This window comes from Eutrema salsugineum, unplaced genomic scaffold (assembly GCF_000478725.1).
Source record: "Eutrema salsugineum unplaced genomic scaffold, Eutsalg1_0 scaffold_5, whole genome shotgun sequence".
In the NCBI taxonomy this organism is placed as follows: domain Eukaryota; kingdom Viridiplantae; phylum Streptophyta; class Magnoliopsida; order Brassicales; family Brassicaceae; genus Eutrema; species Eutrema salsugineum.
Window position 1 is genome coordinate 669,380 of NW_006256612.1, and position 23,781 is coordinate 693,160.

Consider the following 23,781-nt stretch of genomic DNA (forward strand, 5'->3'; position numbering starts at 1 on the left):
TATATTGTATTGAAATAATCGTAAACATCTAGATCAATTAATACAATTTCTTAAATACATGTTTTCACCTAAAAATTTTAGTCATTGATTTTTCTTACGTATAGAGTGGGTTATACACAATATTATATCTCCAAAAAAAAAAGATTAGTTTTGAGAAACAGTATAAAATGGGTTATAAACAAAGTATTATGTCAAAAAAAAAAGATTAATTTTAAATAATGTCTCATTTTTTTTGTATCGGCAACGTAGTCCATTCATTACATACACACTTATGTCAAGTACAACAAAGAGTTTCTTATTACTGTATTCGTATGGGCTCTAACGTGCCAATTAATTGAGAAATATTATTTTTAAAATAATCTTTTTGTTTTGTGAAAAAAAAAAATAATCTTTATTGTTTTTATGAGTTCATTAAAGAAACTAACCTGGTGCCATCAAATAATAAAATTTGATGATACGTTAGAGCAAGCCAATACGCAGAAGACGTCTTATCCGATCCGACCTTCCCTCTCGACTTCTCTCTTTGTTTTCTTTTAAGTCAACGATCAAAATATCCCGCTCTCTATAAATACTTATTACCCTAACGTGCAAAATCGAGCCATGCAAATAATTAAACTATACCATGTACATCAGTGAGAGGTTTTTAGCATTTTAATATTCTTATTTTTTGGATTTTAATATTCTTCTTTTTTAAATAAAATAAAAAACTTAATTCGGCCAAATGATATCAGTCCACGTCATTATTGAATCTGTATCTTGAATCTCTTATTTAAGAGACGGTTCAAGAATTTTAGCCTATTTTCAATTTTTTTTTCTCAAAACACCTAAGAACCTGGGCAGTGAACCCTAGGTGAACCTCTGATGTAGATAGGTTTTAAATCAAACCACTACGAAGCCTTTCCTCTCTTTTTTTCTTTTTCGTTTTCCCACTTCTCTCAACGACCAGAATTTCTCATGCTATAAGAGCATGTCCATTAGTGATACTGTAAATGGGGTTGTTAAGTTTTTAATATTATTATTTTTTGGATCTGTAAACAGTGAAAGAACAGTGAAAAAACAAGTCTAAAAAAAAATGGCACATGTCAAAAAAATATTCATACTGAACGATCAATCAAAACAAGCCACGTCTTGTATGAGACTATTTCTAAAGTCTCTTAATTAAGAGACAGGTTGATAAGAAAAAAACCATTTTCTTAAAAAAATATATATATATTTTGGCCTATGATACCGTGCCCAAAAAAGTTTTAGACCATCTCCATCCCAAGGTTTTAGTGGGGATATAAGGAATTTTAAGCATTTAAAATAAATCAAAAAATAATTAAATGCTTATATATTGAGTTCATAAACTCTTCCATAAGAACTTCTCTCTCCTGAATATATATCAAATTTAATAATAAACAATGTTTAACAACCCTTCATGGGTATGAGGGGTGGAGATAATCTTAGAAACCCTGATGGATATGGTCTAAGTACTTTTATTAGAGCACCCCCATCGATAATATTTCAGAGGGTATGTGATCATTAAAAATAGAAAAAAGTAAAAAAAGATGAGAGAGAAAGATAATTGGTTCTCATTTGAGAACCCAAAAAAAATTGAGATACTTTTGTAAAATATTTCACTCTTTTATTTGTTAAATTTATTTTGACAAATTTAAAATTTAATTAATTAATTAAATTACAAAAATTAATAAAATTATATTTGGTGCACCGTTGGAGATGTTCTAACACTAACAGAAATCTCAAGAATGTCATTTTAATATATGAGTTTTTGAATTTTGATAGTTTTACACCGATTCAACCCCTTTAACCTGTTTAATGGATGTTAATAAACATTGTTTAGTGTTGAAAAAATGTGGGTTAATTAGACTTGAAAAGACTACTGTTACCCTTAGTTTATCACCAAATCAATTGAAATCCTGGATTTTTCTTCTCTTTCTCTCAACCTAAACTTAGAAAAATCAAAAATGGAAAGCCAAATTTCAGGGTCAGATGCAAACTCATTCCGTCAGAGCTTTAACCAGAAGAATGATGGTCCTCTCTGTCACTTGAGCAGAGCGACTTGGATGTCTAAATTATGGACAGACGAGAATCCGGGGAGAAAGTTTTTCAAATGCAATGTTCATGGTTTTTTTTACTTGGGCAGATAAAGAAAAGTAAAATGGATGGCAGAAGGTGAGTTTATTGGAAGCCCGAGATCAGATTCGTCGTCTAAAAGAGGAAATTAATTAAGAGCTTTGAGAAGTGAAACAACAGATGGTGAGCACAACCGCAGGTGATTCAGCCATGGTGAACTTGGAAATATGGAAGAATCACGATGAAGAGATGAAGAAGCTTGAACACAAAGCTATGGCATCCAAAGAAAGGGAAAAATTGCTCCGCCAATTCGTTGCACTTTCGTGGGGGTGGATTCATCATAGTTACGGCTATAATCCTTAAAATGGCAAAGAATTAGCTCGAGGAGGTGGTTGTGATGACGAAGGAGCTCGAGCTGGTGCTTGTGATGATGAAGGAGCTTGAGGAGGTGCTTGTGATGATGAAGGAGCTCGAGGAGGAGGTGCTTGTAGAGGTGGACCAGTCATATCAACTGCCCTTGATCCCCAAACGTCGAATACCTCACCGAAAAATGGAGCAATATAACACCCATAACCTCTGGGAATAGGAGGTTGACCACGACCTCGAGCATGGTTTCCACGGCCTCGCGGGCGACCTCTACCACGCCCACGGCCTCCAAAATTTACTGCAGGTGGAGCAGTTGAATGCTATTACTCAGAAGAAGGCTGTGTAGAAGTTGAAGCACCTGGTGTTGATTGGCTTTGAGCTCTCCTCCTCTTGGGTGTATTTTCGATGCTCCATGGATCAACCTAGTGAAAAACCATTAGAAACCACTAGTTAACTTGTCAAAACAAATTCCACTAGTTAACCTGTTCAAAAATCATGACATACCGGAGTCTTCCGAGGTCTTCCCCTTTTCCGTTTAGGAGTTGTGTTAATCATAGGTGCTCTCTTACAAGTCCCTATATTATGGCCAATCTGCTTGTAGTTGCTACACGTTATAGTCCTTCCTCCTCTTGTGACTTTTGTAGGATTTGTGGAAGGCTCATGCGCCTCTTTAATCCGATCATATTTTTTGGGATGTCCTGGCATTCTTCTTTTCTCAGGGATTTGAATAGGATATTTTCCTGTCTTTTCCCACATTCTATCTCCATTTACGGGTTTGATGTTGTCTTTGTACGTATCTTGCCACTTGGGTGTCAAATAGTAAGAATCCACAAAGCTGGAAAAAAATGAGTTATAAATCCAGATAACATAACATTACTCACTCTTCACAAAACATTACTCACTCTTCTGGGTCACGATTATGTTCGGTGATGATATAAATGGTATGACGATAAAGTATTCTGGTGAGATCCCACTTTTACAATCAAAATGCTAGTCTGGAAGACATACCTCATAACTCTGAGCATGCTCTAAAAGTGAAACCCATTTTCCATTTAAAATAAAGAAATCTTATTCTATAAAGGAGAATGATTCAAAGTTCCTAACTCGCCAAATTGTGACCCGTGTTAAGTCAATCGATTAGATTTTGACACATATGTGTAATAAATTTCTAATTATATTCTAACATGTAATACGAACAATAAAATTAATCTTTATAATTGATTACTAATCTTAAATAATTGGGAATCCCTACGATTAGCGTGAAATATCTTCCATAACATTTTGGTCATCATTTTAAAACAATTTTTTTTCCCAATTTTTTTTTTAACTCATTCTCTGATTTGAAACTTTTGAAGAATATGTGAAAATAAAGTGAATATCAAAAGAATTTGCTAAACAATACCAAGTTGTCGTTGGTCTAACAATCGAGAGTGTTCTAATCGACTCAAAAGTTAGTTACTTTTTATTTTATTTAGTTTTATGATTCTTATTATCTATGCTAAATCTTATTCATATGTAGTTTTCTTTTCATCACTGTTAGAGTTAATTTAATTATTCTAATAGTGAAATGCACTATATATAATATTATCAATTACAATTTTATCTCTACACTATTATAAAAAAATGGTTTTATTTCTATATGACAATATATTTTACACCAATATAATATTTTTTTTAAGAATTTTTAGTTTTTCTTGTCCATATTTTCATTTCAAACTTATAAAATTTATAGATATCTTACTCTGCGCAAGGGAAAACTTGGTTACTATCTAGTTATTGAGTATTATAAAAACTTGGTTAGCTCCCATTGTTCTTAGTTATATTGTGGGTTCGAAAGGGAAAATTATAAAAACACCTCAAATGAGAGGTTTAGAGAGGGGATCTAAACAATAATAAAAAAAAAGTAAGAGAGAGATTCTAGAATCGGTTCTTAAAGTTCTCTATTAAGAACCCCATCCTAAACTATATCTACACTTGTCTCTTTTTTACTGGTTCCATTTTTTTCTAAAATCAATATTTAATTCTATAATTAAATATTTAATAAATTATTAATTTATATTGTTGAAAATCCATACTGAAGTACTAAGACCATCTCCAAATGTAAGTCTCCATTTTTTACTCAAAAATAGAGTTGTGTTTTGCTCCAATCTATGACTCCATTTTTGACTCCAAAAAAGAATATTCCTAATAGATTCTATTTTTCTTTTACTTTTAATAACCTATAACTTTTAAAAGTTACAAAATAACCCATTTATTTTATTTATCTAAAATATTTATAATTTACGAATTTAATAAAACTAAATATTTATTAAATAAATAAAATTACATAAAATCATAAAAACATAAGAAATTTTATTAAATAAAGAAAAATACAGAAAAACTATGCTTTGAAAGAGCTGAAGATTGGAAAACAAAATGTTATTTTATGACATGAGTTCCATATCAGATCCAAATATTCGTGCATATGTTCAAGGCGAACAAACAAAAATTTTACAAAAGCGGAATGCTCAACAACAAAATCAAGAATTTCCTCATCCATCAACTTCGTTTGGACAATATTTTAATGGTATCGGTGGATCAAGAAGCGATTTAGCAGAATATTAAATTGTTTGTATTTGTTGTGTTAAATTTTTATGTTTATCTTTGATTTTAGCACTTGTTGTATATTTTTCAGTTTATTTTAAGTTGTAATCTTTGGAAATAAAAATTTTAGTGTTCAAATATTTATGGTTGTCTATTTTTTTTTTGTTTTAAATTAGTAAAGTCTTATAATCTTGTCAAAAAAAAATCTTATAAACATGAATCATAAAATAAAAACTTAATTATTAAACCGATATATATATATATATATATATATGAAGATCATTTTTTAATTACATATATATATATATATATATATATAAGTTAAAGTGATATGTGTCACACAAATATTAGGTAGATATCTGAAAAAAGAAAATGCATATAACCATATATAATGTCGAGAATGTTGCTTGCTATATTGATAAAAAGGTATAAAATTATAATGATTTAATATTTTAAAGATCAGGTTGTAAATAAAAAAAGTATAACTGCAAAATGGAGTAGAATAATGTTTTACTTCAAATATGGAGCAATCTCTATATTTTCTCTATTTTGCAGTCAAAAATGAAGTAGAGTTGGAGTGATATTTAGTTCAAAATGGAGTTTGCAACAGAAAATAGAGCAGGGTTGGAGATGCCCTAAGACCATCATTAACGCGGTTTTTTAAATAGGTTTCTTAGGTGTTTTTGGAATTAAATAAAAGATAAATTCCTAATTAAGTTAAGAACCGGTTCTTATTTGGGACTCTTAAGCTCCACATGTCATGATCTGAGTGGACAGAGATCTTGAGAGATGGTTTATATCTTCTTTCTTTCTTCCCCAACGACTCCTCGCTTTCTCCGTCGCATTAATTGACTTTTTTGGGCTCCAAAAGGCAATTGGTCTCTATTTTCCTCTAGATTCTCAATACGGTAAGCACACATGACAAAACCATCTCTCAAAATTGATAATCTACCGATTTCATGGGAGAATTCTTTTCGCCATGGATGCTCTGTTTCGTGATTTTTTATGCTGTCTGTAATTTGATCTATAGCTGAAGCCAGCTCGTTGATGGATCAAATGATGGTTGATAAACCAATCTAATCTCAAACTTCCATCTATTTGTTTGGATTGATACCAGATTGTAAGTGTTGAGATGCTCAGAAACAGAGTATTTGTAGCTTGATCTTTACATAGTTTTCATATAAAGAGATCGATGTTTTAGAGATAATATGAATTCAAAAACTCATACTTCATTTCATAATGATCATCGTCTCTTAAATTGTTTTCTCATCGATTTATACAAAGAAAACACAACAATTATTCTCTAACATTCACCTAACTTCAAATATTTCCACTAACCTTACTTAGACTCTAAACAACATAGCTTAACAACACTTTCTGCTTTTACTGTTCTAACAATTTCTTTGGATTCCAACTGGTTCGGTTTAAAACTAAAAGGGCATTACTCAACACTCTCACTTGCCATTTTATCAATCAAACCGAGCTTGGTACGAAATCTTTTAAAACTCTGGCCTCCCAATGCTTTAGTGAATATATCTGCCAGTTGTTCTTCACCCTTGCAGTAATGCAGTTGAATCTCCCCATTTTTTTCATAATCTCTGACTACATGATATTTGATTTAGATGTGCTTAGTCCTTCTATGCTAAACAGGTTCTTTCCGATTGCTATTGCTGACTGGCTATCGCAGTAAATGGATACCACCACTGGAGTGTGAACCCTTAGGTCTTCAAGTAGTCGTCTCAACCAAGTTGCTTGGTTTGATGCTGCACACAGAGCCATATACTCTGCTTATGCGGTTGATTGAACGACAATATCTTGCTTGCTGGTTTGTCATGTAAAAACAACTGATCCAATGCTAAAACAATAGCCTGTTGTAGATTTTAGATTCTCTTTGCATCCTCCCCAGTTACTATCCGAATGACCAATCAGTTTAGATTCCTTCACTGCGTTGAACATTAGCCCTATACCGATTGTTCCTTTAATATATCTCAGAACTCTTTTGGCATCCTTGAGATGAGAAAATTTTGGTTCTTTCAAATACCTGGATAAGTAGGAAGCAGAAAACATCAGATCAGGTCGAGTAGCAGTTAGGTACAGCAAACCTCCTACTAAGCTTCTGTAGACACTGCCATCGGCAAGATCCTCTTCTTCATCTGGATTCTTATGCTGAGTTATAAGGGGTGTACTCATGATCTTTCATTTCTCCATATTGAACTTCTTCTACAGTTTTCTCGCATAACATTCTTGAGACAGGAATATACCTTCTCGGCTTTGAACAATTTCCATTCCAAGGAAATAGTTCATAACCCCAAGTCTGACATCTCAAACTCATTCTTCATTGCAGTCTTAAAGTCATTCACCATACTCTCATCATCTCCTGTGACAATGAGATCATCTACATAGATACAAACAACCAGTAACTTCTCGTTGTCTTCTTTTGTGTACAAAGAATGATCATTGTCACTTCTCCTGAAGTTTTCTCTCTTGAAAAACTCGTCAATTCTGCTGTACTAAGCTCTCGGAGCTTGTTTTAAACCGTAGAGAGCCTTGTGCAACTACAGAACATGTTCTTCCTTCTCTTTTCTTTCGAATCCCAGAGGTTTTTCAGCATATATCTCTTCATCTAATCTTTCAGTCAAAAAGGCAGACTTAACGACGAGTTGAAACCATTTCCATCTCTTTTGAGCCGCTACTGCAAAAAGCAGTCTGATGGTTTCATTTCTTGAAAATGGAGCAAAAGTCTTGTGGTAATCCACACCATATTGTTGAGTAAAACCTTTGGCGACTAGCCTCGCCTTGTGTTTCACCACATTTCTTTTGGCATCAGTCTTTAATCTGTATATCCATTTCACTCCCACAACGTTCTTGCCAGGTGGTCTTTCGACTAGTTCCCAGGTCTCATTCTTTTTGATCATCTGTATCTCTTCTTTCATTGCCTCCTTCCATTCCTTGTGTTTGAATGCTTCTTCAAACAGAGATGGTTCTTCTAAACTGCTGTAGCATCCTTTCATTACTGCAGAGTATTCTATGTCTGCGTATGGAGCAGTAAGTAGAATATATGAAAGTGATCGAGTTCTTTTGTTCACTCGCCTTGAGCTTCCTCCTGGACTTCTGTAATCGGTACTTGTGGATGCAGGGCTTTCATCTCATGGTTCATTATAGTTGTTTGGTTCTGCTTCTCCAGTTTCAGAGACTTCTTCTTCAGTTTTGATTTCAAGAGGTATGTTTTGATCCTTTACCACTTCTTTATTTCCCCAGTCCCACTTTCTGTCTTCGTCGAAGATGACATCTCTAGAGATGTCTATCTTGTTTTCTTCCAGAAGATACATTTTGTACCTTTTTTTTGAGACCTGTAACCAACAAATATTCCTCTCTTAAACTTATCATCTCACTTTCTTCTTTTCTCGCTTGGGATATGGACATAGTAGAGGCATTCGAATACTTTCATATGCCCTACTCCTGGTTTGGAACCATTCCATGCTTCAAGAGGAGTTTTTCTTTTTGGAGCTCTTGTTGGTGTTCTGTTTTGAACATAAGCGGCATTGTAGACCGTTTCTGCCCAAAATTTTAAGGGTAAAACTTTTGCTTTAACCATTGATCTGCTCAAAGTTTAATCCCTAAGCTACTCTGTAAGAGCACATATGTGCAGTTGTAGTATGTAGGGGTCGAACCACAGAGACAAGAGATCACTCAATAAACTTTATAGAGTTTGAGTTACGCTAAGAAGAAATATTGAAACTAAATGGCAATGCGACAGAAGTAAATTAAGCAGCAATAAAAATGGTTTGTAAGTTCGATTTGATAAAGATTAGGTCTAGGGCGTTTTTCAGGAGATCAATGAATGCATGTCAACTTAACTAATCAGGATTCAGTTTTAAGCACGGTTCTTGAACTCGAAACACAGAATTATAATTAACCAACTTCCGTTGTGAGAATTATCTAAGTTAAAATCTTAGAATTCCAAATTCCTTTGCAAATCCTACAGATTTAAACCAGCTTTAATGCACAAGTTCGATATGTTCACAAAGCATCTAAACCAAATTCCTTTGCGAATAGCTACTTTGCTCACCCTAGGTTCTTTCCAGTTATTCAATTACACTTCCGTGTCAATTAAGCAACCTAAGATCTAAGTTCTAGGTGATCAATCTAGAATAAGCATTAAGAACAACCTAAGATGAAGAACTAATAAATATGAACCCTAACTAGCAAGTTAATCAATCATTCAAAGCAAACCCTAATTAACCCTAAACCTAACAGGTGATCTACTCAGACATGATTATTGGAACAACAAACATGATGAATAGAAGGCAATAGATTAAATCAAAATAGATAAAGGGGTTCGAAATCTTCTCTCTAAACGAACAGAGTTTCAGACTTGTCTCCCCAAGCTCTCAAAAATCGCTAAAGCCGAAAACTCAGAGTATCTTTCTCTCAAAAATCTAAAGTATCGATAATAAGGGAATAAAAATCCTATATATATTTCTAAAACACGTTTTGGGCTTCCTTGGAAACGTTTAGGCCCAACTCCTTCTTCAAATAGGAAACAAAATTCGTCTTTTCCTTATTTCTTTGACAAGTGTCGAGCGTCACTCTCCATGGTGTCGAGCGACACTAAAGCACGAAATCCATCCTTGACGAATTTGATCCTAGTTTAGCTCCAAAGTGCTCCAAAATCTCCAGTTAAGCTCCAAGCGTACCTAAGACCTGTAAAGACTCCAAAAGACTCGAAAGACACCAAAAAAAATTCTATAAATAAGACCTATACCATGGTTTAAAATCATAAAAACCATGATATATCAACTCCCCCAGACTTAGCATTTGCTTGCCCTCAAGCAAACAGAATACCAAATAAAAGAAAGAGGTTTGAAAACACAGAGACTCAACTTTTCATTGGAACATCGCTTTTGACCGATCACCCTGCAACTCAACTACTGCTTCATCATTCCAAATCGAACCACCATGTACTTCTCCGTAGACATTCACAGCTTCCCAGATTAAGTCCAAAATTCCACAACATTGTCCATAAACCTTCATCGCTGGGTCTCACTGATGATTCAGATGCCAAGAACCTTCTAGACTCTTTCCCGTTCTATACTCAAACAAATCAGCCATACACACTTTGGTACTTTTTCTCTCCCCCAGACTTATTCTTTTCGCGCACTCATCATCTTTTTTTTTATGGCATATACTCGATAAGGGTAAAGCTGCGAGTACTGATGGTGTTTGCCATCAAGTCCCCGAGTTGTCCCCTTACCTTGTATCAAAGCTTTTCAGCGAATAGTGGGGTCATAGGAAACTTTCCTACCCCTCACTTCCTTCCTTTGTGTGATCATTCCAACTTAGAAGTGAAATAATTGGATCATTGGAAACATTCCTAACCCTTCACTCCTAAGCGAAAATCATCTCAATCTTTTCACCCTTTTTCTTTCTTTCTTCACTTTTTAGCTTGTCACAGGGAGAGAAACACCAGCATTAAATTTCACACAGGCTTTCATTTGTCAAGTATGAACGAGGAATCAAGCTCTATGAACATCAGTCACATCAATGAGTTAAAAGTGAAGTTCAGAACTTAGCTCAGGTTAGTGGATTCTGTTGGAAACATGGACGCCTCTAGTCAACTGGTCAGCCTTTGGATTTTTCATTAGTCGGATCTAGACTGAATCTGCAGCAGTGGTCACTTAGATGAAAGGTCAGCATAATAATTCCAGGAAAAGCATCATAATCTCCAACAAGTTTTGACTCAAAAACTTTTTGACACGACTGACTCATAAGAAAAACAGACACAATGTCAGCAACTACCTCCCCCAGACTTGAACAACACTGTCCCCAGTGTTATCTAGTCCGAAGTTGACGAAACAAGAGAAAAGAAACAGAGAAACACAGGAAAAACGGAGAACTTACCTGGCTGCAATGATGGTGTCGCGCGACACTTATGATGGTGTCGTGCGACACTTGTTCTCTTCGTACCAAATAGCAGCAGACCAATCTGAATTTCTGGTTTGACTCCGGTTACCTGATTTCCTTTTTTTTTTATTGGCGCCGTTGCCGGGGAGTCATGAGGAAGGAGTGATGATGATTTCTGAACAGGTCAGTGCTGTGATTCAGAATAAGATTCCAGAGAAACTCTCAGACCCAGGAAGCTTTGTTTTGGACTGCTCTATCTTCTCAGAGAGGTTCAAGAGATCGCTGTGTGATCTTGGTTCAAGTGTTAACCTAATGCCATACTCTGTAGCTGTTAGCCTTGGGATGACTGATTTCAAGCCAACTAAGATCTCTTTGATCCTAGCAGATCGATCTAAAAGAATCCCAAAAGGTGTCTTGGAGGATGTTCCGATTAAAGTTGGTGATTGCATAATTCCTACAGATTTCGTGGTTCTGGAATATGGAGAGAAACCCAAAGATCCTCTTATCCTGGGAAGATCGTTTTTAGCTACAGCTGGAGCGGTAATTGATGTCAAGCATGGTAACCTTGATCTCCACTTGGGAGATACCATCATGACTTTCAAGATGGAGAAGCTGAAGGATCCAACCATAGATGGTCAGACATTCCAAGTCAGTGCAATACCTGAAGTGATAGTTGGAGATCAGAACGTGTTTGATGCTGAGAAGGTGAAAGATCAACCTGAGTTGACTAAGACGTCTACAGAACCAGTAGCTGCTATTGCACAGAAAGCTCACAACATCAAGTTCCATTCATCTCCACCAAAGAATAGGTCAAGGTCACCCAAACACAGATCTCACCCTGGTGTTATTCCTGCATTCCTTGGACGACCTCATTGATAACTTAGAGTTTTCACTCTTTATAGAGGTTATCAATACCCCTGTCCTTGTAGTACAAGGGGTTATCAATCCAAGCTTGTAGTGGAGACACTATCTATGTCATTTGTTGACTTAAGTCAAGACAGATCGATGAAGGTTTTTACTAAGCTAAGTAACAAGCGAATGAGCATAAAAGTAAAGCAAATGATGAGATTTAAACAAAGCTAAGATGCAAATGACAAATAAACGATTCGGATGATGACAATGAATGATAAAGGCAGAAGCTTTAGACAGGATATTTGACTCGGGTGCTTCCAAGCTAAACTAATGGGCTAATGAATCATTTTATCAAGCGATTTCATTTGACTATGAACTCAAGGCATGTTAATCTTCTCATGAAAGTATTAAGCATCTAAACTGATCCTCTTTCATACCAAAATCCCTTTTGAGAAGCATGAATCAGTCAGCAATAAGATTCAGTTCAAAAATGCCATTTAAGAGAACAAACTATCACTCTCGCGATGAAAGACTCTTAAACCCTTAACCGAGTGGTTCAGACATTTCTACAAACACTTTTGATGCGAGATATGTCTAAGATCTGAACCTCAAGTGATGTGCTTGGATCCAGCCTAGAGATCTCGGCGGTTAAGGAATGAAACATGCAAGACTAGACACCTAAACCCATTAATCTATCTTGAAAGCACCCTAATCTACCTATCTAAAGCCTCTTAAACGACTACTCACTGATCATAACGAGCTCACTAAGTCCTTTGCAAGACGTGTAGCTTGTCATGATAAGGAGTTTAATACTGAATGATAAAAGAAATAAAGAAAGAACAAGATTTCTGATGCAAAAACGAGATATCGGATTAGATTAATCAACTTTCATAAAAGAGGCAAGTTCTTAGAGCTAAAACAGATAAGAGATAAGATGATTAGGTTTTTGGTCCTAAAATATATTTATAGCAAAGGGAAAGTGCCGCGGGTCAGCCCGGAACAAACCAGATACTGAGCCGCCTTCTTGGGTTGATGGGTGAGTGCCACGGTGTGTCGGAGAGTGAAGCCGAGGTCTTCATGTCGAGGAGTGCACGTGAGTTAGGATCCAAATGAAGATCTCGTGAAGAACACGTCAAGAACATGCATGAACCCTAGTCTTTGATCCATCTTCACGTGTGTGTTCTTGAGCCGTCTTGTTCTTGATTCTGGGTTTGTGACAAGGGGCCTCGGGATAAAATGCCGAGGAGCTTGGTAGTCGAGGGGTTTGGGAGAACAGAGTCCGGCATGCACGCCGAGGTCATTACACCGAGGTGCACGTTCAACACTTAGTCGTTTCCAGATTCACTTCTTACGTGTGCATGCCTTGATCCCAACGTGCCGAGGCGCCAGCACGAGGTCTAGTCCAAAGTACCCCCAAGATACGAGCCTTGAGCAATGCCGAGGCAATGATGCCGCGGCCTGAGAAAATACTTAGCGTGTATCGCAACTCATTTAGGCTCGTATCGACCATATTGCCTTCCGGAGATAGTAGCTTTCAACACACGACTCCAATTGCTCTGAGGCCAGTTCCATAGTCAAGATGACTCAATAAGCTCGAACTTTGGTGCAGAAATCGTTGGAGCTTGGGAAGTGGAAGGCTTTCTGGATTTCACATCTTTGCACCGCATTGGATTCACCAGAAAATGAGCTTTTGGACTGATGTGAACTCCGGAGAGCTTATCTTTCAAACCATTGATCCGAATTGAGTGATTCCAAGCGTTCTGAGAAGAGCTTTCACAGATCTCAAACTTTGATGAAGACCGGGCAAGCTAGTTCGGATCGGAAAGGCTCCGTCCGTTGTAATCTCTGAAATCCGCTGTTCGGTTCTCGAGTACGTGTAATGCTGGTGCTTCTTCCGGAAGCTGTATCTTCCTCCTCACTGGTTCGAATTGGATGATTCCAACTGTTCCGGGATCTTTGCTTGATTATCTCCAACTTGGGTGAAGACCCCGCTAACTGATTCGGACCGGAAGGTTCCCCGGATTGCTGATCTTTGAAACGCGCAGGCAAGGACAGGTTTTGGTCGAGAAAAGCTTCCCGCGGTAAGGAAAATGACCGAGGGCTATGTACCGCGGTAAGCTTTTTAGCCGTAAAATTCTTCTCGCCTCGGCCAAAAACTTAACCCGTGGTATTTTGCACCCGATACTCGACCCAGGCTGATTTTGGTCGATCGGTAAGGGTTTTGGTCGGTAATGAGCGTTCGGTAAGCTTTTTGACCGAGGTTTCTGTCCAGCCGGTACGTGTTTTGGCCGAGAAATTCCTCCAGGCGTTTTTCATCATTTTTGACCCTTTTCTTCACCGTTTTCTTCTCTGATCCTCTTCTTAAGCTCCAAATGGCTCCCAAAGCACCTGATAAAGACTTCAAAACATGCAAAACTCCTTGGGACCTAATGCAAGCCCTAAATCCTATTTTCATGCCTAAAGACTCAATTTACATGGGAAAACACATGATGAGGACTCTAAAATGCACTCTAAATGATGTAAAATATAAACATATCACTCCTGCGCACAACGCTTACACACCACCATGGATGAGACGACTTTCACAAAGGCATTCTATGCCATTGTCTGAACCACCAGATGGATAATCTATCCATAGTCAAGCTAATGACTTAAAACAAGCGCTTGGTGGAAGGCAATCCACTGGTAAGTCTGTACATAAGTCTTTTTGTTTCAGCTGATTTTCGTTTTTCGTTTTCGTGTTTTAGGTGAAGCAGAGCCTGGTGTCGAGCGACACCAGCATCGGTGTCGCTTGTCACTTGTTTCTGTAAAAAAAAAAAAATTGGAAAATCAGGAAACCGGAGTAAAACCAGAAATTCGGATTGGTCTGCTGCAATTTGGTACGAGAAGAACAAGTGTCGCACGACACCATCATAAGTGTCGCTCGACACCATCATTGCAACCAGGTAAGTTCTCTGTTTTTCCTGCGTTTCTCTGTTTCCTTTCTTTTGTTTCACCAACTTCGGACTAGATAACACTGGGGACAGTGTTGTTTAAGTCTGGAGGAGGTAGTCACTAACATTGTGTTTGTTTTTCTTAAGAGTCAGTTGTGTCAAAACGTTTTTGAGTCAAAACTTGTTGGAGATTATGATGCTTTTCCTGGAATTATTGTGCTGACCTTTCATCTAAGTAACCACTGCTGCAGATTCAGTCTAGATCCGACTCATGAAAAATTCAAAGGCTGACCAGTTGACTAGAGGCGTCCATGTTTCCAGTGAAAGGTTGTTTTTGAGAGCTTTTGAGGAGACAAGTCTGAAACTCTGTTCGAGAGAGAGAAGATTTTGAACCCCTATTTATTTATCTATTTACTGTTTTCTGCAATCTATTCATTCATTTTTATTGTTTCAATCTCCATGTATGAGTAGTTTGCTTGTTAGGTTTAGGATTCTCATAAAGGATTTCATTGGATGTTAGATTGATTTGTTAATTAGGGTTCATATTTGTTAGTTCTTCACCATAGGTTGTTCTTAAAGCTAATTATGGACTGGCCACCTAGAATTTAGATCTTAGGTTAATTGATTGACACGGAAGTGTAATTGAATAACTGGAAAGAACCTAGGGTGAGCAAAGTAGCTATTCGCAAAGGAATTTGGTTTAGATACTTTGTGAACATATCGAACTTGAGCATTAAAGCTGGTTTAAATCTTTAGGGTTTGCAAAGGAATTTGGAATTCTATGATTTTAACTTAGATAATTCTCACAACGGAAGTTGGTTAATTTTAATTTTGTGATTCGAGTTCAAGAACCATGCTTAAACCTGAACCCTGATTAATCGATTAATCTGCATTCATTGATATCCTGAGAAACGCCCTAAACCTAATCTCCATCCATCTGAATCTTACAAACGTTTTTACTGCATCGTTTTATTGCATCCTGTTTTCTTTTCATTAATCTGCTTAGCGTAATTCAAGTCTTTTAGGTTTATTGAGCGAATCTCTCGTCTCTGTGGTTCGACCCCTACATACTACAACTGCACATCTGTGCTCTTGCAGAGTAGCTTAGGGATTAAACTTTGAGCATATCAAGTTTTTTTTTGTTTCTTTTCACAGAAGCAAGTGACAAGCACACCGAAAGTGGTGTCGCTCGACACCAGCCTCTGTTTCACCTGAGACACAAAAAAATAAAAACGAAAATCAACTGAAACAAAAAGACTTATGTACAGACTCACCAGTGGATTGCCTTCCACCAAGCGCTTGTTTAAAGTCATTAGCTTGACTTGATGGTGATTCAGGCAAGAGGTGCACCGTCCAGAGGAACGATATGTCCATCTGGAATCTCAGCTTTGGCCCAGTAGTGCTTCACCCTTTGTCCATTCACTGTGAACTCCCTGCTGCCATCTGGTGTGAGGAGGACGATGGCACCATAGGGGCGAACCTCTTTGATTATGAAAGGACCTGACCATCAAGAACGAAGTTTACCAGGAAACAATTGCAGGCAAGAGTTATATTGAAGTACCTGGTCATTCGGTTCGAATCGCCTGGAGAGGATTTTGGAATCGTGATACGCCTTGGTCCTCTCTTTGTACAGCTTCGAATTCTCATAGGCATGGTGCCTGATTTCGTCCAACTCATTCAGCTGTATCAGTCTCCTTTCTGCAGCAGACTTGATGTCGAAATTCATCATCTTTATTGCCCAAGCTGCCTTGTGTTCGATCTCCACTGGAAGGTGACAGGGCTTTCCATAGAGCAGGTGGAAAGGTGTGGTGTCTAGAGGTGTTTTGAACGCTGTCCTGTACGCCCAGAGTGCATCGTCCAACTTCGCAGCCCAGTCCTTTCGAGTTTTACCCACCGTCTTCTCCAAGATCTCCTTGATCTGTCGATTCGACACTTTGACCTGTCCACTCGTCTGAGGGTGATAAGGAGTTGCAACTCGGTGATGAACTCCATGCTTCCTTAGGAGTTTTTTGAAAACCTTGTTAATAAAGTGAGAACCACCATCACTTATTACAATTCGAGGTACTCCAAATCGAGGGAAGATGATGGTTTTGAACATCTTAAGAACCACTGAAGAATCGTTGGTGGGGCTGGCAATGGCTTCGACCCACTTAGAAACATAATCAACAGCAACCAGGATGTACTTATTCCCATAAGAAGAGGGAAAAGGACCCATGAAATCGATGCCCCAGCAATCGAATACTTCAACCTCAAGTATGAAGTTATGTGGCATCTCATGTCGCTTACTGATCTTCCCTCTCCTCTGACAAGCATCACACTGCGAGATAAAAGTATGCGTGTCGCGAAACATTGTAGGCCACCAAAAGCTTGCTTGAAGTACCTTAGACACTGTTTTGAAGGTCGCAAAGTGTCCAGCATATTAAGATCCATGACAATGAAACAGCACCTATGGAACTTCTGACTCTGCAATGCATCTTCTGTAAATCCCATCAGAACAGTGCTTGTACAGATATGGCTCATCCCAGTGATATCTCCTCAGCTCTCTCAGGAACTTCTTCTTCGCGTACCCTTTAAAGTTCTCAGGTTCAGCCTCTGCAGCGAGATAATTGGCAATATCAGCATATCAAGGACGTTGGGTGGCAGAGACAGCAGCTAAACTGATCTCAGGAAGTCTGCTTCGAATTTGAGAAGTCTCTGTGTTCTGCTGCGCAAGGTGTCGCGTGACACTAGTGGTGGTGTCGCTCGACACTAACGTATCTCCAATACGAAAAGCCTGCAATTCTTCGTCAAATCTGCTCGTAAACCCAGTCTCCACATATTATACATTCTCATCTGGCAGAAAATCGTCTATGGGTACGTCCTCTTCAACCCTGATGCGTGAGAGGTGATCTGCAACACCATTCTCAACACCCTTCTTGTCTTTGACCTCAATATCAAACTCCTGAAGAAGTAACAGCCATCACAGTAACCTTGGCTTTGCATCCTTCTTCTGCATCAGGTATTTGAGTGTGGAATGATCTGTGTGCACAATAACCTTCGATCCCACAAGGTAGGGTCGAAATTTCTCAAAAGCAAAGACCACAGCCAACAGCTCCTTCTAAGTAGTAGCATAGTTCCTTTGAGCATCATCCAGAGTTCGACTGGCATAGTAGACTGCATGAAGCTTCTTGTCCTTCTTCTGTCCTAGAACAGCACCAACAGCAAAATCACTGGCATCACACATCACCTCAAAAGGCAAATTCCAGTCAGGAGGCTGCATAATAGGGGCGCTTATCAAAGCGTGTTTGATCTGTTCGAACGCGGCAAGACATTCGTCTGTAAACTCAAACTTGGCCTCCTTGCATGGCAAAACAGTAAGAGGACGTGCAATCTTGCTGAAGTCTTTGATAAAGCGACGATAAAATCCTGCATGACCCAAAAGCTTCTAACCGATTTCGCAGAATCAGGTGGTGGCAAACTCATCATGACGTCAATCTTCGCACGATCCACTTCGATACCAGCTGCAGAAACCTTGTGCCCAAGCACAATCCCATCCCTGACCATAAAATGACACTTTTCCCAGTTAAGGACCAAGTGCTTCTCTTCACAGCGAGCTAGAACCTTGCAGAGATTATCCAGACAGTCTTTAAAAGATCCTCAATCATGTCAGTGAAGATGGACATCATACATCGCTGAAAAATCGCAGGAGCATTACAAAGTCCAAAGGGCATTCTACGATATGCAAAAATACCGTATGGACATGTAAAGGTGGTCTTTTCCTGATCATCTGGGTGGATGGGGATCTGGAAAAATCATGAGTACCCATCGAGGAAGCAGTAGTAGGGATGACTTGCAAGTCTCTCCAGCATCTGATCGATAAAGGGCAATGGAAAGTGATCTTTCCTGGTCGCTGCATTCAGCTTCCTATAATCGATACACATCCTGTGTCCAGTCACTGTGCGCGTTGGAATCAACTCATCTTTGTCATTCTTCACAACTGTAACTCCTCCTTTCTTAGGAACCACGTGCACAGGACTGACCCAAGCACTACCTGAAATTGGATAGATGATCCCAGCTTCCAACAGCTTCATGATCTCCTTCTTGACGACGTCTTTCAGATTAGGCTTCAACCTGCGCTGGTGTTCGATCGATGACTTCGACTCATCCTCCAGGTGAATTCGATGCATGCACAGATCTGGTGAGATACCTGAAATATCATCAAGAGAATAGCCAAAAGCTTTGCGATGCTTGCGCAGCTTGCTCAGTAGTAAGGTAACCTCCGCATTGTTCAAAGAAGAGTTAATAATGACTGGATAAGTGGAATTGGAGCCTAGAAATGCATACCTTAGTCCTGCAGGTAGCTGTTTGAACTCAATCTTGGGCACTTTCTCTTCACTCCAGTCGGATAATTGCTTTACCTTTGCAGGAGTCTCGAGCTGTTCTATCTGTGCTGCCAGCTGCATCACATGCTCGCTGGAATTCAACATCTTCAGGTAAGATGCTGAAATTTCGTCCAAGTGTTCAGCTTCGGTTGCAGACGTGGTCAGAGCTCTCTCCAGTGGATCTGTAGGTAGCATCTCATGGAAGATCTCCTCTGCAAATTCCTTGAGAGTGTCGACGTAGAAGGTCTGACCATCGATGGTGGGCTTCTTCATCAGCTTGTCCATGTTAAAGTTCATCACCAGATCTCCAACATTCAGAGCGATTCTGCCTTTCCTGACATCGATGATAGCACTTGCTGTAGCTAGAAAAGGTCTCCCAAGGATAAGAGGATCCTTAGGCTCCTCTCCATACTCCAAAACCACAAAGTCAGTCGGTATCATGCAGTCGCCAATCTTGATTGGAACATCTTCTAACACTCCTTCAGGTGTCCTTGTCGATCGATCAGCTAGGATAAGAGATATCCTTGTTGGCTTGAAATCAGTCATGGCGGGATTGACAGCTACTGAATAAGGCATGAGGTTAACACTTGAACCCAGATCACACAGCGATCTCTTGAATCTCTCTGTGAAGATAGAGCAATCCAAGACAAAGCTTCTTGGATCAGATAGCTTCTCTGGAATTCGGTTCTGAATCACTGCACTGACTTGCTCAAATATCATCATCACTCCTTGTTCATGGCTGAGATTATTGGTCACCATTCGCTTCACATAACGTCTGATAACAGGAGTGATTTTTACAGCATCAACCAAAGGTATCTCAATCACAAGCTTTTCCATCAAAGCTTTGCACCGTGCATCATCGAGCTCTTGCTTGGACTTCCTAGGGCTCCTTGGGTAAGGAACCTTAGGTTTGTAGACTTTCTCCTCAGCAAATTTCGAATTTGGAGCACCAACAGCTTCGCCCTGTGGTTGGTGACGCGCGACACTGGTTGTGGTGTCGCTTGACACCGGCTCTACAATCTCAGGAACTTCTTCAGGGTATTCCAAATCCACGACCTCAGGTGCAGGAGGCGTCTTCTTGGGCTCAGAACTCAGATTTTTACCACTCCTCAACGTGATAGCACTGCAGTGATGCCTTGGATTGGTGTCAGTCTTCCCAGGAAGAAAACCTTCTTGCCTTTTAACAGAACCTGCAGTTTGAGCAACTTGTGTGTCGAGATGCTTGACATGAGTGTTCAAAGCTTCGATTTTCCCATTCAGATCAAGGTAGAGGGCATCCATCTTTCCATTGAAGTCCACAGTGAGCTTCTGCTGACCTTCCAGAATTTGTTCCAGCATAGACTTCATCTCATTGTCAGGAGTTTGAGGTTGAGTTGAAGGAGTGCTGTAGTTTCTGGAAAAACTGTTGTTGGAATAAGGCTTCTGGTACTGAGGCTTAGGCGTGTAACCAGAGAAATTCTGATTACTGTTGAAGGTACTCCTCTGATTGTTTCCATTGTAGTTTCTGTTACCTTGCTGATTACCAAACCTCTGACCCTGAAACCCTGATCCACTAACAAAGTTGACATCTTCCACCTCAACTTCATCCTCAGGTTCGAAACTCTCCACTTCCTGTGCGAATCTGACAGACTTCTTACCCACTAAAAGACTGTGCACAGAGTCAAGCTTAGCTTTCACCTCAGCAATCTGCGATCTATCCATGCTCCCAGCTTGCCTCTTCCGCTCAAGATCGGCATTCTTGGTGCTATTGCTAGATGCCAAGTTTTCGATGAGCTCAACAGCTTCTTCTGGGTATCTGGTGTTGAAGTTTCCATTGCTTGCTGCATCAAGTGCCATCTGATACCTCCAGTCAATACCTCTAAAGAAGATACCCAGTAACTGCACATCGCTGAAGCCATGATGGGGGCAGTCTCGCTGGTACGACTTGAATCGCACCCAAGAAGCTTTGAACGCTTCAGTTGGTTCTTGAGAGAATGTCGAAATTTTCGTTCTCAATTCCTCAGACCGAGCATCATCGAAGAAGTTGTGCAGGAAAGCATTCCTGGTCTCTTCCCAAGTAGTGAGTGATCCTGGCTCCAACTGCTTCAACCAGTTAGCTGCTTCTCTAGCAAGAGAATAAGGAAACAGCTTGCAGAGGAGGAAATCATTGGACACTCCATTGTATTTGATGCTGGTGACCAAGTCCTCAAACCTCTCGATGTGGTCCATAGGGTGCTCATGAGAGTGACCATGAAAAGGATGCTGTCCCACAAGAGTGTAGTACACAGGCTTCAACTCAAAATCGTTCCTTTGAAACGCAGGGGCGCGAATCGCAGAACGATTTGCATAGAACTGCTCAGGCCTGTTGTAATCTCTGATTGTTCGTCCACGACCAGCTGCAGGTGCAGGTTCCCTCACATTCCGCTCCTCTGGAACGTTCCTCTGATGTGGAACGATCACAACATTACCACGCGGTGCAGGTGATGGATTCTGGTCAACAACATCCACTGGTAAAGGTGCTGGTGGAATGATGTTGCCATCTCCATCAACCCTTTGGCCTCTCGCATTGCACATTTGACCCTCTTGGTCTCTCCAGACTCCAGCATCATCACGAACAAGTCCGTTGGCGTTTTCCATCATTGCCGGATCTTTTGCTTTCCTGTTCGTTCGCTCTAACTCAGCTAGCTCCTCGTTGCTCAAATTTACTAGCGGGATATCCTTGTTGCTTCTGGTTCCACGAGTATGCATAAACCTGAAGCACCAAAAACAAAGAGAGAAAACGAAATAAGCAAATTAGGTTATAAAAGCGAAAGGTGTCGCGTGACCACTTGGTGTCGCTCGACACTAAGAAGAAAAACTTAGTCGAAACTCAAAAACTAGGTTTAATGGCGAAATCAAGTCCCCGACAACAGCGCCATAAATTGATCTGCTCAAAGTTTAATCCCTAAGCTACTCTGCAAGAGCACAGATGTGCAGTTGTAGTATGTAGGGGTCGAACCACAGAGACAAGAGATCACTCAATAAACTTTATAGAGTTTGAGTTACGCTAAGCAGAAATATTGAAACTAAATGGCAATGTGACAGAAGTAAATTAAGCAGCAATAAAAACGATTTGTAAGTTCGATTTGATAAAGATTAGGTCTAGGGCGTTTTTTAGGAGATCAATGAATGCAGGTCAACTTAACTAATCAGGATTCAGTTTTAAGCACGGTTCTTGAACTCGAAACACAGATTTATAATTAACCAACTTCCGTTGTGAGAATTATCTAAGTTAAAATCTTAGAATTCCAAATTCCTTTGCAAATCCTACAGATGTAAACCAGATTTAATGCACAAGTTCGATATGTTCACAAAGCATCTAAACCAAATTCCTTTGCGAATAGCTACTTTGCTCACCCTAGGTTCTTTCCAGTTATTCAATTACACTTCCGTGTCAATTAAGCAACCTAAGATCTAAGTTCTAGGTGATCAATCTAGAATTAGCATTAAGAACAATCTAAGATGAAGAACTAATAGATATGAACCCTAATTAGCAAGTTAATCAATCATTCAAAGAAAACCCTAATTAACCCTAAACCTAACAGGTGATCTACTCAGACATGATTATTGGAACAACAAACATGATGAATAGAAGGCAATAGATTAAATCAAAATAGATAAAAAGGTTCAAAATCTTCTCTTTAAACGAACAGAGTTTCAGACTTGTCTCCCCAAGCTCTCAAAAATCGCTAAAGCCGAAAACTCAAAGTATCTCTCTCTCAAAAATCTAAGGTATCGATAAAAAGGGAATAAAAATCCTATATATATCTCTAAAACACGTTTTGGGCTTCCTTGGAAACGTTTAGGCCCAACTCCTTCTTCAAATAGGAAACAAAATTCGCCTTTTCCTTATTTCTTTGACAAGTGTCACTCTCCATGGTGTCGAGCGACACTAAAAATCCATCCTTGATGAATTTGATCCTAGTTTAGCTCCAAAGTGCTCCAAAATCTCCAATTAAGCTTCAAACGTACCTAAGACCTGTAAAGACTCCAAAAGACTCGAAAGACACTAAAAAGACTCTATAAATAAGACCTATACCATGGTTTAAAACCATAAAAACCATGATATATCAACCATTGTTCTAGCCATCTCTATCAAACTTCTGTTCCTTCTTTCCAAAACTCCATTCTGCTGTGGTGAATAAGCAGCAGTCAATTGCCTTTCAACACCATTTTCTTCAAGAAACTTTGTGAATTCACCGGACATGTACTCTGAGCCTCTGTCGGTTCTGAGTGTCTTGATTTTGCAGTTAGCTTGATTCTCCACCAGATTTTTGAATCTCTTAAAGGTTTTGAAGACGTTAGACTTAGCCTTTAAGAAGTAAACCCACACCATTCTAGTAGCATCATCAATGAAAGTGAGCACATACCTGCTACCACTGAAAGAGGTGTTTTACATCGGTCCACACAAGTCACTGTGAATTAGCTCTAACTTCTGAGTTGCTCTTGAATCAGATTCTTTTGGAAATGAATCTCGGCTGTGTTTTCTGGGAATCCAACTTTCACATCAATCTTGAGTTATTTTGAATTTAGGTAAGCCGGTGACTATACCTTTTGACTGCATAATCTTCAGGTCTGTATATCCTGTGTGTCCGAGTCTTTTGTGCCACAGCTCTTCTTTCTGTAGCCACCATTGCAGGTTCTTCATTTGAGTGCCATGATGTGAAAAATCTTTTTCACCATAGGAACTT

General features: G+C 39.0%; 3 protein-coding genes and 1 non-coding gene across 4 annotated transcripts; 1 reads left to right on the forward strand and 3 right to left on the reverse strand.

The window, feature by feature from the left end:
* Nucleotides 1–2,432: 2,432 nt before the first annotated feature.
* LOC112084180 (basic salivary proline-rich protein 3-like) lies at nucleotides 2,433–3,452 on the reverse strand. The gene is made up of 4 exons (XM_024153417.1): nucleotides 3,448–3,452; nucleotides 2,944–3,274; nucleotides 2,798–2,861; nucleotides 2,433–2,737 (listed from the first exon to the last, which is right to left on the reverse strand). Exons 1-4 carry the CDS (start codon nucleotides 3,450–3,452, stop codon nucleotides 2,433–2,435), a joined length of 705 nt encoding a protein of 234 aa, XP_024009185.1.
* Nucleotides 3,453–6,852: 3,400 nt separating this feature from the next.
* LOC112084181 (uncharacterized mitochondrial protein AtMg00810-like) lies at nucleotides 6,853–7,212 on the reverse strand. Its single transcript, XM_024153418.1, has one exon. It carries the CDS (start codon nucleotides 7,210–7,212, stop codon nucleotides 6,853–6,855), a length of 360 nt encoding a protein of 119 aa, XP_024009186.1.
* Nucleotides 7,213–16,044: 8,832 nt separating this feature from the next.
* Nucleotides 16,045–17,061, reverse strand: LOC112084182 (uncharacterized protein K02A2.6-like). The gene is made up of 2 exons (XM_024153419.1): nucleotides 16,273–17,061; nucleotides 16,045–16,191 (listed from the first exon to the last, which is right to left on the reverse strand). Exons 1-2 carry the CDS (start codon nucleotides 17,059–17,061, stop codon nucleotides 16,045–16,047), a joined length of 936 nt encoding a protein of 311 aa, XP_024009187.1.
* A 3,902-nt stretch (nucleotides 17,062–20,963) lies between these two features.
* Nucleotides 20,964–21,070, forward strand: LOC112084237. The gene has a single exon (XR_002898194.1). It is a non-coding gene; the product is annotated as a small nucleolar RNA R71 (small nucleolar RNA).
* Nucleotides 21,071–23,781: the final 2,711 nt, after the last annotated feature.

Bases quoted from the DNA above. Each gene is read 5' to 3' on its own strand.
- LOC112084180 (XM_024153417.1), bottom strand. The intron at 2,862-2,943 runs GTATGTCATGAT...GTTTTTCACTAG, and splicing joins GAAGACCTCGGAAGACTCCG to GTTGATCCATGGAGCATCGA. The intron at 2,738-2,797 runs GTGCTTCAACTT...CTCCACCTGCAG, and splicing joins TCAAAGCCAATCAACACCAG to TAAATTTTGGAGGCCGTGGG.
- LOC112084181 (XM_024153418.1), bottom strand. From the start codon at position 7,212: ATGAGTACACCCCTTATAACTCAGCATAAGAATCCAGATGAAGAAGAG.
- LOC112084182 (XM_024153419.1), bottom strand. From the start codon at position 17,061: ATGTTTCGCGACACGCATACTTTTATCTCGCAGTGTGATGCTTGTCAG. The intron at 16,192-16,272 runs GTACTTCAATAT...ATAATCAAAGAG, and splicing joins GATTCGAACCGAATGACCAG to GTTCGCCCCTATGGTGCCAT.